Here is a 20,005-nt window from a genome sequence, read left to right as displayed (position 1 = left end):
GCGTGGGCGCTTTCAGCACACGACAACAAAAAGGTTAGCCATCACTGATATAGTGAATGACCTCAGAAGAAATGACACATTATTATCATTTTTAAAAACAATTACATGAAACAGAAGAGAATATTGCCATAACTACCCACATTTTTAAAAATATATATATTTTAGACGAAAGCTACAAAATTCACATATTTTACGTATATATACAGATGTAGGTTTCACCCATAATGAACGGGCAGAGAAAGAAAAACGTCTCTCCAGGGGTGCATGGCTGGTTGGGGAATCCTGGGAATTGAAATCTACACATTTTTAAGTTGCCAAGATTGAGAAACGCTGTGTTAAAACATCTGTGTGTTCATTCCTCAACTCATTCTCTAAGAAAGGCTGAGCGCCAAAGAATTGAGGCCTTTGAACTATGGTGCTGGCAAAGCCTCCTGCGAGTCCCTTGGACTGCAAGACGATCAAACTGATTAGTCCTAGAGGAGATCTGATTGCTCTTTAGAAGGCCAGATGCTGAAGATGAAACTCAAATACTTTGGCCACCTAATGAGAAGGAAGGACTCACTGGAGAAGAGCCTAATGCTGGGAAAGATTGAGGGCAAAAGAAGAAGGGACGACAGAGAATGAGGTGGCTGGATGGAGTCACCAAAGAAGTCCATGTGAGCTTAAATGGGCTCCAGAGGATGGCAGAGGACAAGAAGGCCTGGAGGAACTTTGTCCATGGGGTCACGATGGGTTGGACACGACTTTGCAACTAACGACGACAACATATTGCAATGCTCTTCTGGAAAATCGCTGATATAAAAATAAAACACCCACAAACAATCAGCTACAAGATTACACTATGTCACAAGATCTTGCTCTGGACTCCAAATCATCCAATATGAATTAAAGAAATATCTATTTCTCTGTAGTATTTCCCAAACCAATGAACCACCCTATGATTTTCGTCCCTTTCACTCTTTATTTACATGTACATGTCTCACTCTGGCAATCAAATGTAATCCCAAGCAAAGTGGTAGGGCTTTGTTCTTAAATTGCTATATTCATCAGTTTCCTAATTAAATGATAGGATATTTTACTGATGAGTTCCCCCAAATATTCCTTTGTTATATAAACCAGGGCAATGTCACAGTCAGCTACATTTTCTGTGCTGTTAATCTAGGATAAAGTAGTAGGCAATTATATCCAGTTATGCAGAACTTAATTTCAGCACGAGACATGCAACAAATAGTTGTGTAAATATTAACTTGGGCTAGAATTCCATTTTAAAAATTACTTCCATAATTTTAATTACTTTAAAACCGCCCAGTCGGTTGTTTAATTTTTTTTTAATTACTCCCATAATTTTAAATACTTTAAAGTTTAATTACTTTAAAATTACTTTAAAACTGCTTGGAGGTGCTAGGTGTTGGGGGGGGGGGAGGTCAGATAGATTTAATAAATTATTAATATTATTATTTTAAACTATAGATGCTGACAAAAGTTCCAAAGAAAAACAACGCTGATTCTGGCTAAATTTCGCAAAACCCCTTGTTTGTTTAATAAATTTTGCACTGCTTCCTGTTTCACAAATAGTTGTCTTAAAGCAGTAAATGCCATGAAGCTTTTTCCATTGAAGTACATAAAAGGCAAGACAAGAAACAATGGATGGAAACTAATCAAGGAGAAAAGCAACCTGGAATTAAGGAGAAACTTCCTAAGTGAGAACATTTAACTGGTAGAGCTTGCCGTCAGAAGCTGTGGGTGCTTCATCAATGGAGGTTTTAAAGAAAAGACTTGTCTGAAATGGTATAGGCAGGGTCTCCTGCTTAAGCGGGGAGTTAAACTAGAAGACCTCCAAAGTGCCTTCCAGCTGTATTCTGATTGAGTGAAATTGGCAAGGTCTTCCAACTGCTTCCCGTGGCATATAGCTCAAGAGTTTTCCCAACTCTTATGGAACAATTTTTCTATGAAAAATGTAGGGAGCTCAAAAAATTATGATGTATCTTTCCCACCCCAACTGAAAGTTGGAAAGAAATTCATATACGGGCTCAAGAAATCTGACTTACTGTCCACCTGTGTGTCTTATTAGCAGAAAAACTTGCCAAAACCTGAAAAGCTGATACAGATACTCAATTTACAACCGTAATTGAGCCTAGAATTACATTGGGTAAGTCATGCCAGTTGTTAAGCAGGTCACCTCACCCTATTTTGCAACTTTTGGACAGTGTTCATTAAGTGAATCATTGCAGTTAAGTGAATGCTATGGTGTCTGCAACAGATGGTATTTACCAGAAATCAGAAGTAAACACTGGATACCAGAAATCACAAAAAGACACTGCTTTTCAGCAAAAAACTTAGTAAATCACAGTCATGTGGATTAATGTGAGCTAGCTTCCAAGTGCCCAAATATGACCACATGGAGAAGGCAACCATCAGAACTCCCAATCTGTGTCATAAGTAATCTTGGAGAGGTCTGTTGTAAATTTTGCTTGTAAGTTGAGGACTACATGCAATGGTGGGAGAAGCTGGCTAAAGAAAAACCAAGGGCAGATCTGGCTTGATGCTGTGCAGAAAAATATTACCAAAAAAATCCCTCCCCCCTCCCCAATTCATCCCATAAGAAAAGCCTTTGGGGAAAAATTTGGAATGCTACTGACAAACTCTCCATTCTAAGTCTTTGCCCTTCCTCCTTCCTGTCATGTGACTCAGAGCCAGTGGTGGGTTTTGGATTCCGTTCCAACCGGTACTGTTGGAATGGCCCCGGCATCACCCACATGGAAGCGGCAGCGTGCGCATGCGTCGTACTTGCCTGTGCCGCTTCCGCAAGCCTCCACGCACTCCAGCTGCTCGCCGGAGCATCGCACAAGCGACGTATGCACCATGCACGTGCACGGAAGCGCCAAAGGCTTAAAGCACAGTAAGGAACTTTTCCCCTCCGGAGCACCATACCGGAACAGTACCCGGTGCTCCAGGGAGGATCCGGTACGCCCGCCTGCAACTCACCACTTCTCAGAGTATGTGCAACCCAGCCTATGCTTTCCCAGTGCCCACAGATAAATATACGTAGATACAGGACAAAATGAGGGCAGGAAAGACACACAAAAAGAGTCGACACATAAATCCATTACACCAGTGTTCCTCAATCTGAGCAATTTTTAAGATGTATGGACTTCAATTCCCAGAAATTCCTCAGCCCTCAAGAAATACATTGAGAGTTGAAGTTCACACATCTTAAAAGTTGCCCAGGTTAAGAGTAGAATTTAAAAGATGAATTTTCCCTATGAATTTGCCTAACATTTGGCACTGGTTTTTTTTTACCTCAATGCTTCAGCTACTTTTAGAACCCATCTAGAAGATGTAGAGAAGAGCTTCCGTCCTCTCTGTGACATCCCTGACTTAAGATACTGTAAATTGCAGAATTTTTCACTCCACACTATTTTTTCTTAGTCGATGCTCCTCTATCTGCTTAATTGCCAGCAACTAGATATATATTTCTGAAAGAAAATTGGAGGATGACTCATACTCATTCAGCTCTCTCCAGAAACTTGAACACCTTGTGTATGCATAAAGGAAAAGGAACAAAAGAATAATGGGGCCTATTTTGTTGTAAATGTTTAAATACCATCTCACTCCCCTCTCACACGGTGGGAACAGGGGGAAATCTTTGTCTCCAGCTTATCTTCAATTTGGCTTGTGACAATTAAATTCAAACATCCCAGTAACTAAAACAGGTAATATTATGCAAGCCATTGAAAAGTCAAGTGAAATATCAGAAAAGCTATAACCTCTATAGTTAACTGTTTAAAGATTGCAGTTAAAATATTCCCCATTAAAATAAAGGACAATGTGTAAAGTAAACTCAACTGCACTGTTTACACTAGGGGTCTCCAACCTTGGCAACTTTAAGACTTGTGGAGTCTTAAAGCAAGCTGGCTGAGGAACTCTGGGAGTTGAAGTCCACAAGTCTTAAAGTTGCCAAGGTTGGAGACCCCTGGTTTACACTATCTCTATTAAACACCTCAAAATCTTTTGGACTTCTGCATGATTAAGGTTTTTTTTAAAAAATCCAGCTGCTTTTAGAGCTACATGCCAGGTAATGAGTCGATTTCTTAAAACATGGCATCATTCTTCAACCATATTTGCACAGAAAATAGAAAATAATAAGCCAAAGGAAATACGCCATAAAACACGAAGAAGGAAATGCAGCTAAATCTGGTTCGCCCTTCATTGTTCCTCTCCACACCTTTCATCTTTGCTTCTGCCCTGTCTGTGCACCACTTCATACACTACCTTTTTTCTTTAAACTTCTCGCCACCCGTTTTCTGAGAATCTCATTATCTCCATCCAACCATGACTTCCTTGGTTTTCCCCGCTTCTCGCTCATTCTTTTTTCCTTCAGATATTTGATTTGTGATTCAGGCTTCATTCATTCATTCTTTCTACATGATTAAGCCACCTAAAGTGATCTGATATGAAGTCCACCACCTAGGCATTCCTGATGCTATCCCACTTCTTAAGTGCCTTCTTTCTGCTGCATTCGATTGCATCATTTTAAAAAAAATCACATCTCCATCAAAATCACAGTGCATTTTCTCTCCTTTTAATCTTAATAGCTCCTTGCTTTCTTTGACTACCGTGCATCCTTTACAATGATCATTTTTTCTATACAAATCACAGATCATCTCCACTCATTCGTTGCAACAATGATTCTCTTACGTGTAATTTTTCCCTCCATTCTCAGCCTGTTTCCCTTCACCATTCCATAAAACATCCTTTTTCCCTTTTCATTAGGCACACTTCGGGGGCATTCTCTAACGTAATTCTCTTTTACTGTCTCTGGAGTAGCTGGCACTTTTCCCCCCCGTACATTCACTTTCCATGTATTCTGGGAAATTATTCTATATTCCTGTTCCTTATAGGACTCTTCTGCTTTCTTCCTGCAGTCATTCTATTCTAGGTTCTTTTCATTTCTTTTTCCTCTGTGTCATTTTTCTCTAGATCCACTCTTGATATTATGAGATAATATCCTGTCCGGCATTCAGAACCTCTTATATCCTTTATTAACTATCTTAGTGTTTCACTGTAAACAATGAAATCAGCATGATTTTGTTCATTTCTTTCCTACTTGTAAACACCATATACTTGAAACATATTTTCTTCTAAGCAGATATTCAAAAAACAGTTACTTTTGCATTTATTCTTGGGACTCTGGATGTCTCATTATTTTATCTACATTTCATCTAATTCCTGCCACTCATTTCATCATCTAACACAGAGGTCTTCAAACATGACAACTTTAAGACTTCAAAGTCCACAAGTCTTAAAGTTGCCAAGTTTGGGGACCCCTGGAACAGGTTTTTTTTCCTTCTTCTCTGAATCTCATTTATTCCGAATGTTACACAATTTTTCCCCAAACGAATCTCCCTATCACTGAAACACAACATGTACCTCTCACCAACCAATGCCTTCCTATTTTCGTATGCATTCATAGCCATGGGAATTGTTTGAACTGGTTTCTGTGTAACCCAAAGTTGTTTGAGGACTTGAATGAGTTTCACTAGCTAAGCTTCACTTAGCTTCCACTAAGGGGAAAGAACTGAAAGGGACTAATGGAGAGAGAGAAAGAAGCAGCATGGAATACATTCAGCCATCAACGCTTGCCTCAATGCTGCAAGCATCCATAGACATTTCTCTAAAAATACAACAGAAGGGATAAAGCATGTCGATTGACACTTAGTACCCCACTTCTCTTAAATCAGGAGTTCCAAAGAAACCCAGGGGTTCTGCAGCCAGAAATAATTTGAAAACCCTTGACCTAGTTGACGTCAATTCATACTTTCTATCATGAATTGTAGACCTTTATTTTCATAATTAATGCCACACCTTCACTTCCCTGCATTTACCCATTCCACTCCACAAAATCAGGCTACCTTTATTCAGACCTACTACCATATATCCTTCCCTTCACAATTATAGAAAATATCATTTTTTCTTTCATTTGATTTCACTACAATTTATGCTCTTTTACCATGCAACCTCTCTTACATTCCAAGTCACAGTCTTCCATATGCCAACCAGAGTAGCATATTATGATCTCCATCACACATCTTGGTTTTGGTCAAAGCTTTCACATAACCCTTTTTTGGTAAGGTTTAAAAAGCTTGTGTATAGATTACCAGTCTTAGTTATAGCTGTGTCCCACACCATATATCCAGCTAACAATAAGAACCATACTGGGAAATTCTGATAATAATCAAAATACAGCTGGAAGGCACCTTGTACATTTTCTAATCCAACCCCTTTCTCAAGCAGGAAACCCTATACAATTTCAGACAAGCGCCTACAACAGGGGTGTCCAAACTTGAGAACTTTAAGACTTGTGGACTTCCAGAATTCCCACAAGTCTTAAAGTTCCCAAGTTTGGACACCCCTGGCCTACAACTTCTGAAGGCAAACTGTTCCACTGGTTAATTGTTCTCACTGTTACGAAGTCCTTAATTCCAGATTCCTTGATTAATTTCCACCCACTGTTTCTTGTCTTGCCTTCTGGTGCTTTGGAAATAAGTTGACCCCCTCAAACACTGGAAAACTGATACATTTTAGCCAGTATGCCACAAGTATAAACAAAGCCCAATTTTACCTCAAATATGCTGATGGAATTCTACACAAGTTGGATTAGTTCATTTCACTATACATCATTAAAGTTGAATTAGTTCATTCTACTATACATCAGCCCTACTTTCAATATACAGTTAGCCCTCAACCTACGACCACAACTGAACCTAAAATGTACGTTGCTAAGTCAGAAATTTGTTACGTGACTTTTGCTCCATTTTATGACTTTTCTTGCCACGTTTGTTAAGTGAATCACTGAAGTTATTAACACGACTGTTGAGTGAATCAGAATCAAAAATAAATACAATGAAATTTCTCATTAACTATGCTTGTCAGAATGTTGCAAAAGGACATGACCCCGGGACACCACAACCTTCATAAATATGAACCAGTTGTCCAGCATCCAAATGTAAATCATATAACCATGGGAATGCTTCAACAGTCATAAGTGTGAAAAATGATCGTGTCACTTTTTTCAGTATAGTATAACCTTTATTGTCATTGTACAAAATAAATACAATGAAATTTGTTATAATTGTGCCATTGTAATTCCGAACAGTTGCTAACCAACTGTCGTACTACCTGTATTTATCTTTTCCATCTGATGTAAAATATGGAATACATTCTCTCCCTGTTAACAATCTTTTCTGCCTTTTGAAACAAGGTTATAATTGTTTCTAAGACCTAAATATCCAGAATTAAATATTTTGTTCTAGTTTTTCTCACTGAATGGGTGTGAGAAAAGTGTGCCTGGTGTAATTCAAACTTTCTCTCGCAAAGGCAGTTCAAAAGAGCTACTATTCCATTTTTATTTTCATTCACTAATTGCACTAAGTTTCACCACGTTTACAAGTTCAACAAGAAAAACAATATCATAATCTTTTATTAATGCCTAATCTATTTTGTCTTGTATATGCTTCAACCTTCTTGATAGAAAATACATAATCCTGGCTGGGGAGATGTTTCAGTTCTTCCTGAAAAGAACAAAAAGGGGTTAAATAAATGTACAGTATTCTTGTAATTTTCCAGTGATCTAGTCTCCTATTTTAAGAAGCAACCACCTCCAGGCAACCATGCAAGCAGTGGCTTGCACTTTCCCAGGTGGAACACGTAGGAGCTTCTGGCCCCCAAAGGATGGACAGCGGATAATGAATGGAGAAAACTCTGCTCATCATTCATGTCAACACATGGAAAGAAAGAGGAAGAACAACAAGATCATTGGAAGAGAGAAAGAAAAGAAAGAGAAAAGCTGTAAAGGAGGGATACTCAACCCCTGGGCTGTGGCACATTATGGGGGCTCTGGCTGATTCAGAACCAGGCTGTACGAGAGGCAGGCAGGTATGCAAGCATGCATGCTGATCAACTTGCAGTTGAGTTCTGTGTGCATGTGCATGTATGCCAGCATGCCGCTTGCATGAGTTGAGCTGAGCGTGCTATCCCGCTACTCACATGCCCCGGTTCCCCTCTCTCCCCGCAGCCAGGCCACCAAGCCGCAAAGATTGAGCCCCGCTTCTGTAAAGCATTCAGCAAATCTCAAATAAGTCTTTCCAAAACTAGACCACAAGTTGTTCTTTTACCTCCGCACTGATGAGATTTAATTGGAAAAGGAAACCTAATAGTTTTATACCTTGCATATAATATGCCAGAATCTCTGAAAAAGTTGCTGTCAGTCATTTTTCAAGTGACAGGAGAGAAAAAAATGTTCTCTATAGGGGAATTGTATTCACTATATTTCATTTAGAAAGTTTATTTAAACTATAGGATAGTAAAATTAAAATCAAAACTTTTGACATAGTTCTGCATTCTTCTTTGTTCTGGCCCAAACCAGTTTTTGGAGCACAATTCCCGGAATGCCACACAAAAACAAAATGCAGTCTGAAAAAGTTTGGGTGTGTTTGTTGTAAATGGTGAAGACTAGAGAACCAAACAGACTCAAGAAAAAGCCAACCACATTTCCGTGAAAAATGTCTAGCAACTCCAGTGTAAAAACATGACAAACAGTTTTACAAGGACTTCCACACTGCAATTTAACTATATAGCAAAATCCTTTTATAGCTTTATTTCTTAGAAAACTGGAAGTACTATACATTCAGCTACTTCTATAGTACTATTTGTTCAGTCACTATTAGTTGCATGCTCAGCAAGAGCAGAAGGCTTAGTTGAGAGCTGTCCAGAAAATTACAATTGCTAGAAAATGTATTTGCAGTGAGAACGGGCTGCTCTCCAGGTTTCATTTCTTAAGAACCAGCATTATACAATATTATCACTCAGGTGGATTTGGCCTCAGAGCAAAGAATGTCCTTCTTCTGTCAGTTCACTGTGATACATTGCTATTCTCTACTATGTTGTGAACTAATTATGAAACACCAACCAGATCTGCTTTAGAATCCTAGTACAAATGGGGCCATTATAGTGTGTTAGAGAAAGCCCAGTTAGTTCTAAAGAGCCCCTGTAAAACTGAAGACACAATGAATAAGACGCAAGTAAAATTGTGCAGTAGATAAGATCCTTCCACATTGTAACTAACACCAGGCTTATAGAGTGACTTACAAAATACTAAATGTTTACAAGGACCTTCAACAGATTCAAGCTACAGTGCTGGGTCACACCAGGAAAATCAGAAAAACACTTCTGCCAAATATGTTTTTGTGATGTGTTACCCCTTTCATTTTCTGCTTGCACAGGTATGTCCATATTCGGTTAGTTACTTTGACTAATGGAATTTACAAAGGCTACCAAATTTCCCTTTATACAAACAGACGATAACAATATGTATGTGGTACGGAAGGACACTTCTCAATGTAAAATAGATCCAAAAGAATTAACTTCACCTAAAGTTCAGCTCTGCAACTTCAGCTAAACATTAAGAAGAAAGGAAAGATGGGAATACTTGTTGGCAGGTCTGTGCCCAGAGGAAGTATCCATACTGAAGCATTACAGTAAGCATATGAAATAGTATTAATGCTACAGGAACGATGTCTATATTAGTTCCATATGCTAGCTTGCTCATCCCACAGTGATTCTAAATTTAGCTCTCTCATTTTTATAGATGCTGTATGTTTACCTTAAGAAATACTTTTGTCGTGTAGCTTATAGACAAACACAAGCTTTTGAATATAGACAAATATAGACAAATTTTGACTTCAACAATAAAGAACTTGTTTACTAAAAGAGACCAACTACATTTTGACAAGAATTCAAGAAAATGTCTTGATGAGGCTAAACACCAGATTGAGGTATCTTTTTGCAAGATATAGCAGAAGAAAAATAATGCATTGCTAATAAAGAAGAATATTTGTAGCTCAGGATTGACATGAGGGGTACTTGGTGCTCTCTGAGCTTGCTTGCTTTCTTGCAGGTGTTGCACTGATGATGTTACCTAGTTTGGGTAATTAAATGTCTGCAAGAAAACAAGCAAGCTCAAAAATGGTGCATTCTTTATACAGATTATATAATATTAATAGAATATACTTAACTAGTAGTCATGCCGGCCCCATGACCACGGAGATGTCTTTGGACAGCGCTGGCTCTTCGGCTTTGAAATGGAGATGAGCACCATCCCCTAGAATTGGGAACGACTAGCACATATGTGCGAGAGGAAACTTTACCATTACCTTTTACTTAACATGGGATGTTATTCAATTAAGCATGAACTGCTTCTAACAATATTTCCAAACTGCACAGATTTCTCACAAAAAGAACCCCAAGAGATGCCATGGGATTTATTTGCAGGGGTAGGACTAAAAGCAAAAGGCATGTCTTCTTTCAACCTCAAGGACAGCCCATATCTACTCTTCTTGATTGCTGCCTATAGGGCTCTTTTTCCATGCCCACGGTTGTGCTATGATTTTGATGACCTGTCCATCTAAGTGGCGTAATGAAACATTTTAAAAAAAGTATACTTTCCAAAGAGCGTAGAACCAGCACAAGCAAGCAGAGGCCAAAATGCCCTTTTCATTCCCAAACCGATGGCCAGAGCCCTGTTCCCAAGTAGGAAAGAAAGTGACTTGATGTAATGGTCTGTGAATATGTCCTTGAGAGAAAGGAAGAGGAGAAGATGGAACAACAATCTAGGCAACAGTACAATAAGGGACAACTTAACCTATATATAGGTTGTTGAGAGTGTGGTGGCTCAGCAGTTCCCACGTCATCTGGAGGAAGATGATTTTCTAGACCTGCGCCAGTCCGGCTTCCGGCCCGGTCACAGCACGGAGACGGCCTTGGTCGCGTTGGTGGATGATCTCTGGAGGGCAAAGGATGGGGGTTGTTCCTCCATCCTTGTCCTATTAGACCTCTCGGCGGCTTTCGATACCATCGACCATGGTATCCTATTGCGCCGTCTGGAGGGGTTGGGGATCGGGGGCACCGTATTGCGGTGGTTCCGCTCCTACCTCTCTGGCCGGACGCAATGTGTGTTGACAGGGGAGCAGAGGTCGACCCCGAGGCCCCTTACTTGTGGGGTCCCACAGGGGTCGATCCTTTCGCCTCTCCTGTTCAACACATATATGAAACCGCTGGGCGAGATCATCTGTGGTTTCGGGGTGGGATATCATCTGTACGCTGATGATACTCAGCTGTATATTTCCACCCCAACGAGGCTGTCGAAGTGATGTCCCGTTGTCTGGAAGCCGTGCGGGTCTGGATGGGTGACAACAGGCTCAGGCTCAACCCCTCCAAGACAGAGTGGCTGTAGCTTCCGGCTCCCCGGTACAACCAGCACATTCCATCGCTGGCCATCGGGGATGAACAATTAGCCCCGGTGGAACGGGCACGCAATTTGGGCGTCCTCCTTGATGCCCGGCTGGCTATGGAAGATCATGTGGCAGCCGTGGCGAGGGGGACGTTCCACCAGGTTCGCCTGGTGCGCCAATTGCGACCCCTTTTGGACCGGGAGGCCCTGCGCACAGTCACTCACGCGCTGGTGACATCTCGCCTGGTCTACTGTAATGCTCTCTACATGGGGCTCCCCTTGAGGTGCACCCGGAGACTGCAGTTGGTCCAGAATGCAGCCGCGTGGGTAATTATGGGGAGATCGAGGTTCTCCCATATAACACCTCTCCTGCGCGAGCTGCACTGGCTTCCTGTGGCCTACCGGGTGCGCTTCAAGGTGTTAGTTACCATCTTCAAAGCGCTCCATGGCATAGGGCCTAGTTACCTGCGGGATCGTGTCCTGCCCCATACATCCCTGCGGCCCATTCGCTCACACAGAGAGAGTCTCCTCCGGGTGCCGTCCTCTAGAGATTGTCAGAAGGCGGTGCCCAGGAGTAGGGCCTTCTCTGTGGCGGGCCCTACCCTTTGGAACGACCTCCCCCCAGACATTAGAACAACAACCGATCTCCGCTCCTTTCGCAGTAAACTGAAGACCCACCTGTTTCGGCTAGCCGGCCTGGCATAACTCGACAACTTTTCCACCCCTAGGTCATTTTTTAATTGTTAATTTTAGTTTTTAAACTATTAATGTTATTGGGGTTTTAACTTTTTTGAGTATTGTAATTATTTATTTATTTTTTACCTCCTCTGTATGACATTGTGCTGACTGTTGCTTGTGTACGTCGCCCCGAGTCCCTGTGGGGAGAGGGGGCGACTAATAAGTTATATAAATAAAATAAATAATAAATAAAAATAAATAAAAATCCCAAGTTTCTTGAGCTGTAAAAGTGAGAAGAAAGAAATGTATTTTCAGACTTGCAAAATTCTTTACTGTAGGTACTGTTAGTACTCATGGTTAGTGATTCTTGTCTAGAGTACCTCTCAGGGCTGTGTTCTGACCTAGGCTTAATAGAATCAAGAAACAGACTCCTTGTCCCGCAAAAAAACCTTTTTATTTGGTTAATGTGAATTCCTAGCATTCACATCAAGAAAAAGTCCCAGCAATAAGTTTTTCAAGGTTTGATTGCAACAACGGACCTTATCAGTCCTTGGATAGTTGCCAGGCCGAGAGCTTCTAGTCTCAACGCTGTACAATGAAATACCTGTGAGCCATAAACTCAGATAAGTAAATCTTCACAATAGTAAACAAACTAATTGTCTCCTGTAAACACCACTCCCCATTTGCTCCCATTTATTCCCTATGAAAGGGGCCATTCAACGTCCACTTGTGCTTTTACTCCTGAGTCAACCCCTGTTCCTTAATTGTTCCCTTCTCCTGACAGCTCTGTGCATGCGCGCATCGGGAACAGGCTCCAGCTGTTCTTCTGCCCCACTTATTTCTGACTCCGAAAGTAGCTGATAAATGTCGGACAGTTCTGCCTCCGATGCAGAGCACCCATCAGAGCCTTCCCCAGACTCCAGGACTGGCCCATGTTCCTCCCCAACCTCCTCTCTATCTGAGTCTGCCACCTGCTCAGCTAGCCGATGATGGGTCACAACAGGCTGATACTTTCTCACTGTATATTTAGGAGATTTCAGTATCGAGTGTAAATCAAGGTGTTCCGGTTAACTGAGAACCAGAAATGTTTTCTCTTCCAGGACTCAGTGTATTCTTAGGCCTGTCTTTCCCAGTGTACTTCCTCTGGCTGAGTGCTAAATTTTATTCAGCTTTTTAAACCATGAATCTGCATGACCTGACCTGAACCAGCTAGATAACATTCCTGCATTTGATACAGGTAGTCCTCGATTTATGACCATAATTGAGCCAGGAATAAGTCACTATGGTTGCTAAGTGAGGCATGACCAGACCAACTTTTTTGGCATTTTTTTTGCCATGGTCGTTAAGCAAAGGAGATTAAGCGAATCAATTTTCCCCAAGCATACATAAATACATATATACATACATACATAACTATGACAAAAGCAGAATTACTTTCGTTCATTGGATTTGTATTTAACATTGTACAGGGCGATTAAATGAAGATTTAGTTGAATCTATCTTGATGGGTGAAAAAAAAGTCTGACTCCTAGTTACCGTACTAGATGGTTACTACTCATGTCATTTCCCTCGGCGGCAATTCAGAAATGGTTTGCCATTGCACGATACCAAAAAGTGAGGCAATGTTAAATGAGTATCAGAGAAGTTCTGCCTAAATAGTAGAATTGCCAGTAACTGAAATAAATCAAGCCCAACATAACACAATGCTATGCAAGAGTTCAAGTCCTACAGGACAACATATCAAGTATGGCAAAAGTGATGCAAAAGGGAGAAAAGGAATCTGCAAACAAAGATTAAAAAAAACTTCCCAAGAATAGAAATCTGATACTAATCAAGAAAATGTCAGAAATGAAAACTCTCCCTCCAAGTCTTTTTCAACTTGATACTCTCCAGATATGTAGAAATTACAACTCTTAGAATTCATAGCCAACACTGCTAAGGAAAGCTGCTCCAAACCACTATATGGCTAATCAGAAACAGGCAGCAGCACACTTTAGACTTACACAGTCCCTATTTCATTGTACATAAGCACAAGAGTTTCTGGTGTAAATTAATGATAGGTGAATTGTGCCACTGGGTCCATAATACAGCATTTTTTTCCTGGATCTCAAATTACATTTTTTTTAAAAAAATCAAAGCTTCTTCTTTCTTCAGTACAACTTTCTTCTTTTAAAATGGTTAGTTTTATAGTTTTAATGTGGCACTGTATGTTGTTTTCAGGAGCAACCCAGAGTTATTTATAAGATGGGTAGCTTACAAACATTTTAAATAAATAAATAAAATAATCATAGTTCCATTTTTGATCAGAGATCTGCAATGTGTATTGTATGTATACTGGAACCATGAAAGAAGACAGTTACTATCAACTCAAACATTGTTAAATCCTAATTAAAACAGACATTAAGGAAAGAATAAATTTACACCTCAAAAGACATGTCAACATAAGCCATGGTTAAGAGGTGGAAACATTAGAGGTCACTTCTGATACAGATGACACTGACATGGTAATGAATAAAAAGACTATCACCAAGAAGGCTGAATGACTATCTCCCTATTTGTTTCAGAATATTCTATATTTAATTATATTTTTAAATGACAGTGATGATGATAGTTCTAATACAGGTGAGAAAGTTTTCAGATAATTAATAATCTGAAAACTTTAAAAGTATGTAAATAGGAAAAAAGGTTATGGTGACTTAAATAGAACATCGCTAGTTGTGGGGAAATTATTCAGTGTATTTTATTAGAATGTTCTCAAAGAAACAACATGCTTCCATGTTTTTTAATGTACTCCAAATATAAGTTTAATGTACTCAAACTAAATAAAAGGAATTTAAAAATGCATCCTGGAACCCTCAATCGTATAGCACAAAGCACTACATTGGCGAAGAACATATTAATAATGATATTTATTGACTAATTCATGGCACAGCATTTTAGTAGTTACTAGTTCTGGAGCATAAGAAAGCAAAGTACTAAATCAATTAACTTTCATTATATGATATTAGAGTCCTTTTGGCCTATTGCTGGCATTTAGCTGAACTTCCTTCTCTGCCAATAATATACTGTTCAATTATTTATTTAAAAAAATACATTATGCCAACTTCTGCTTCTTATGTATTTGAATAAGTCCCTACTTCTTTCTTGTTATACAACTAAAAGGTAAAGAAACAGTAGTCACTTAGATACTAGCTTTAAGCTTTTTCAAAAGCTGATGCAAGAGAATTATTCATCCATTCATGCATACTCCATGTTATTGCTCAACTATCTAGCAATGTAGCAAATTACTCACATTCTCTACTTCCTTACCTGGTTTACACACACCATTGGGTGTTTACGCAACAGGGCTATGAGCAATGCTTAATCATGGTGCCAGGATTTAAGATACAGTGAATTATCCTTCTTGATGTGACCTTCCTGTTCTAGTCCATCTTAAAATGTATATGTCATAGCTAATTTCAAAAGATCAATACAGTGCACCAAGAAAGTTCAATCGTAAAATCTACGCACAAAGAACAAACAGCTGCTTCCTTCCAGAGCCATAAAAATAGGGGAAGGAAGGAAGCAGCACAGCAGAGAAATATACAGCCTCAAAACTTGTGCCTGCAAAATAACTTCCCTTCAAAATTACATGAATGAAAACAAGGGATGCAAAGTCAAGATCAACATGTTATCCCATGGTGTCCTCATGCTTCCCTTACTTTAGAGAGAATGAATCAAATGAATTCAGAGGAACCCCTTCCATTAACATAAACTACCATAACGAAGCATCATCTGAGCAGACACCCTAAGGGTGCATCAATGCTTAAGAGAAACAAGCAAAGTAACCTGAAATAAAGACACCAAAACTGCAGAGAACACTTCAAACAGGACTAAAAATACAGGTAGTTCTCGACTTACAATAGTTTGTTTAGTGACAATTCAAAGTTACAACAGCACTGAAAAATGTGCCTTGTGATTTTTTTTTCCAGTTACGACCTTTGTAGCATTCCCATGATCATGTGATCAAAATTTAGATGCTTGGCAACTGGTTCATATTTATGACTATTGCTGTGTCCCAAGATCATCTGATCACCTTTTGTGACCTTCTGACAAGCAAAGTCAATGGGGAAGCCAGTTTCACTTAACAACCAGTTTACCAACTTAACTGTAGTGATTCACTTAACAACTCTGGCCAGAAAAGTCGTAAAATGGGGCAAAACTCACTTAACAAATGTCTCATTTAACAACAGAAATGTTGAGGTCAATTGTGATCATAATTTGAGGAGTACTTGTATGCCTCTGTTTTAAAAAAAAACCATCACAATAAAATATAAATAAATATGTCTTCAGAATACAAAACGCAAATATATTTTCAGAATACATCTTTATAATTTGTCCTCAAAATAAATATAGGGAGATTAAGGTAAAAAAACTGATACATTGCAACCATTGCATTTCATTATTGTGGACATATCAACACACTCTTATCAACAGCGGGAAAACAAAAGCACATATTCCCATATTGTTTATCCTACAATTCCTGGAATTTTTAGGCAACACATGATTGGATTCAGTTAGCATTTGGGAGGGACATCGACATAGTCTTAGTCTAAATTTGGAAACCCATTTACCGTCACCCCATAATTGGTATAATTTTCTCTATCATTTGACTAAGCCTTCCAAGTGTTTAGGTATAGGAAATATTCTTCAACTCTGACATTGGTTGAATTAAGTTGAAGTTGTAATGGGAGGCCAGAGTCTCCCATCACCATCAAAAGGAATCCCCAAAATGTATCTTAGATGGACATTAAGGCCTTAATCCACATGGATTGAAAGCTAATGTTGCCAGCATATGTACCAATAAAGCAAGGAATATGGTCCAGCATGTCATAAGTGGTTTTGACATGAAGATTTTTCTTTCTCTTCCCCTTAAACAAATAATCTTCTTTGAATTAATGACCTACCAGTCTCCCAGAAGTAAAAGTACCAACCAGAGGAAGTGTAACTGCAATCCCAAGTAACACTGAGGTGACTAAATGAGATTACACAAGGATACCAGGCTTTCTCTAGAAAAAGGCAATGATAATTAGAGATGCCAAGGATTAAATCTTATTACTCATGCAGAGCTATTGATCTATGTGCAAGAGATCAAGAAGAAAACTGACAACTGGAATTCTTTTATCCTTTATCAGCCAAGTATGATTGGACACACAAGGAATTTGTCTCCAGTGCATAAACTCTCTGTCCTTAAATAGTACATTTATATACTGTGCACAAGCTTTTCATATGCATTCATGTACACTCACAATCCCTATAACGGTATATATTCACTTTAACTGTTTCTCTAATATTCTTTTTTTTTAATGAAACCGGCTTTCATTAATAATATTCCAGGGGTAATTAAAGAGATTCATCCAGATATACGCCATAACAATTGCCCACTTACAAGCCTGATCATGTCAACTATAGATGACAGCAGATTTTAAGATATGAAGTTTCTATAAATAGCTGCTACTTCCTCTGAAATGATTGAACAAGTACAAATCTGGCTTTAAAACTGCTCTTTGTTCCATATTTGATTGATCCTCAAATTTATGTAACGGAAAGGAGATAAGCCTTCTTTGTAACTCAAGTTGTGTTCTGCAGTGGGTGCAACATCCCAATAGGCTTTTCAAATTCAGAGACAAGTCCTCATAGTAAAACCTTGGTTTCCTTTCAAGAAATCCTTGGTGCTAGGCAATGGATAAAAATCAACAGGCATGGTTTATTATGCCTGCCCACAGAGGGAAAAAAAACCAAGAAGAAAAAAAATCACCTCTTGTGTTGCTATGCACATGATAGTTTCACTGTCTAATGCCCAACCATTAGCAATACAGTGAGATAAATTTTATCCATTTTATCTGTAATGTAAAGAAGGGCAGGGAAGCATTTTCCCAGGATAAAAATGAAGGGATAAGAAAATTTCAGCCTTTCAGACAAGCCACTATTAAGCCCCACAATCTTTATCAGTAGAACATTGACAGTATTGCGCTGTATCTGCATTATTTACAATTCATGAAGCTTTTCTTTTTCCTAAGATATTTTTATCTGCAAATAACCTGTGCACTCCACAGAGCCATTTAAGAAAAGGGGGGGGGAGGGACCTAGTTTGGCAAATAAACAAGAGGAAGTCTTTTGAATTTGCTCTTCCAGTGGGGAAAGCTTTTGCATACAAAGATGAAGTGATAGAAAAACTTTTTCCAATGAATGTGCCCCAGGCATCCATTAAAATGAAGGGATATTTCCCCCCCACACTTGAAAAATAAATGTCCCAACAGGAAAAAAAATGGGCAAATTTAAAAGAGAAACGCTTTGCACTTCTTAGACAGCTTTACTTGGTAGAAAGAAGATCAAGAAAAAATCAGCTGCTTGGTATTTCTCAGCATAAGAGAACCTCAAAAATGGGGGGCAGAGGAAAGCTACAACATCCACAAATAGAAAAGCAAGCAGGCAACTCCAGTGGCAAAACAAACCCAAACCCCACAAAATACACCGCTGAGATGTTCAAGTCCTGCAGAACTCTCCACCAGCAAGACGGCTTGCAATTCCATGTTGCCCCATGAGATTGATCGATCGGTTGGTTTTGCATCCATTACCCCCGTGGATTTTTTTAAAGAGTCCCAATTTGGAGAACCAATTCATTTTGGGTTTTTACTAACTAACTCCATTTGATAAGGTCCTAAAGATGTTGCGCAGCGAGGCAACTCTTTTTAAGAGGCAGGCGGCTGGGCAAATAAAGAGATGGAGTGGCGGGCATCCCTAACTGGAAGCGCAAGCTTCAGGAAGTCAGGAGCGGGGAGGGAGACAAAATGACACGCATTTTCTCCCCCTTGGGCGCTTCTCCCCCACCCGCGGAAGTGGCGAGACCGGCCGTCCTACACCCCCCCCTCCTTCCCGCGTCACGAACCCGCCACGCACCCTTCCTTCTGGCACGGCAGCGCTCACCTTCGCAGAGGTAGCCCGCCAGCCCCCAGATGAAGTCGGTGCAATAGTGACAGAAGGTGGGCTTGGTGAGGGTGACCCTCTTGAAGCCGTGGCCGGGCTGGCTGCCTCGAGCCGTCGGCGGGGGCGGCTGCTGCTTGGGGGAGGCAGGCGGCGTCTGGTGCTGGTAGTGTTGCTGCAGCGAAGTCGAAGAGGAGGAGGAGGACGACGACGGCGTGGGCAGCGAGCGGCTCTTGCCGCCTCTGGCCATCAGCGGGCTGGACGCGGGGCTGGAGCCGCGGCTGCCTCCCAGCAGGGAACGGGCTCCTTCTGCCATGCTCAGGAGGCAATTGCTGCCGCGTTCCCGGATAGCGCAGTCCCCCCCGTTTCTTCTGGGGAGAAGAAAGCGGCTTTCTCCCCCTCTTTTCCAAGTGGACAGCCGGGCGCTCGCTCGCTCCCTCTTTTTCTTTTTGCTCCGGGGACGCGCCGCCAACGGCAACAGCAGCAACGGCGACGGTTCTAAGCGAGACTTCCGCCGCGCTTGCCAGGCAAGCCAGAGAGAGAACGGCGGGCCGTGGGCGAAGAGGAGGAGGAAACAGGCGGAGGGAGAGGGAGGGACGCAGAGGGCGGTGCTTGGCGGCGCCAACGGCCGCTTACCCGGCCTTCGCCTCAAGGCCGCCTCCTGTCGGGCTGCCCGCGAGCGAGCCGGAGTCTGAGGAGAGGTGAGGAGAGGTGAGGAGGGCGCCGACGCCTCGAGCCCTGAATGGCAGCGTGGCACTCGGTGCCAGCCTTTTGCTCGTCTCTGGGGATATCAGATACCTTCGGATGCCTCTGGATGCCTCACCGACGTCTGAGGTTAATCGGTCAGAAGGGCTGACCGGACAAGTGGCGGGACCCCACTTTCCCCTCTTTAGAACTTAGAATAACTTTACTGTCACTTTGAATGTAGGCTAATATCGGCACACGTTGCAATGACATTTCGTTGCCTAAAGCTCTCAAAGGGTCACCACCGCTAAAATGCACTACATAAAACATGACACAAATCAATCAATAACTATGTGCATATGCCCACATATGTTACACGACCCAGAGAAACAA

General features: G+C 40.8%; 1 protein-coding gene across 1 annotated transcript in view; it reads right to left on the bottom strand.

The window, feature by feature from the left end:
• The window catches only part of DGKQ (diacylglycerol kinase theta), a 94,343-nt gene extending 74,827 nt beyond the window's left edge, over window positions 1-19,516 (bottom strand). The window contains exon 1 of the mRNA XM_081943028.1: window positions 18,932-19,516. Coding sequence (XP_081799154.1) covers window positions 18,932-19,244 — 313 coding nt within the window. The 5' untranslated portion in view covers window positions 19,245-19,516. The remainder of the gene's footprint in view (window positions 1-18,931) is intronic.
• Between the last annotated feature and the right edge of the window lie 489 nt (window positions 19,517-20,005).

Source organism: Natrix helvetica, assembly GCF_964273705.1.
Source record: "Natrix helvetica genome assembly, chromosome: 2".
Lineage (NCBI taxonomy): Eukaryota > Metazoa > Chordata > Lepidosauria > Squamata > Natricidae > Natrix > Natrix helvetica.
Note: the sequence above shows the minus strand (reverse complement) of the source record. Positions and strands in the feature narration are given on the sequence as shown.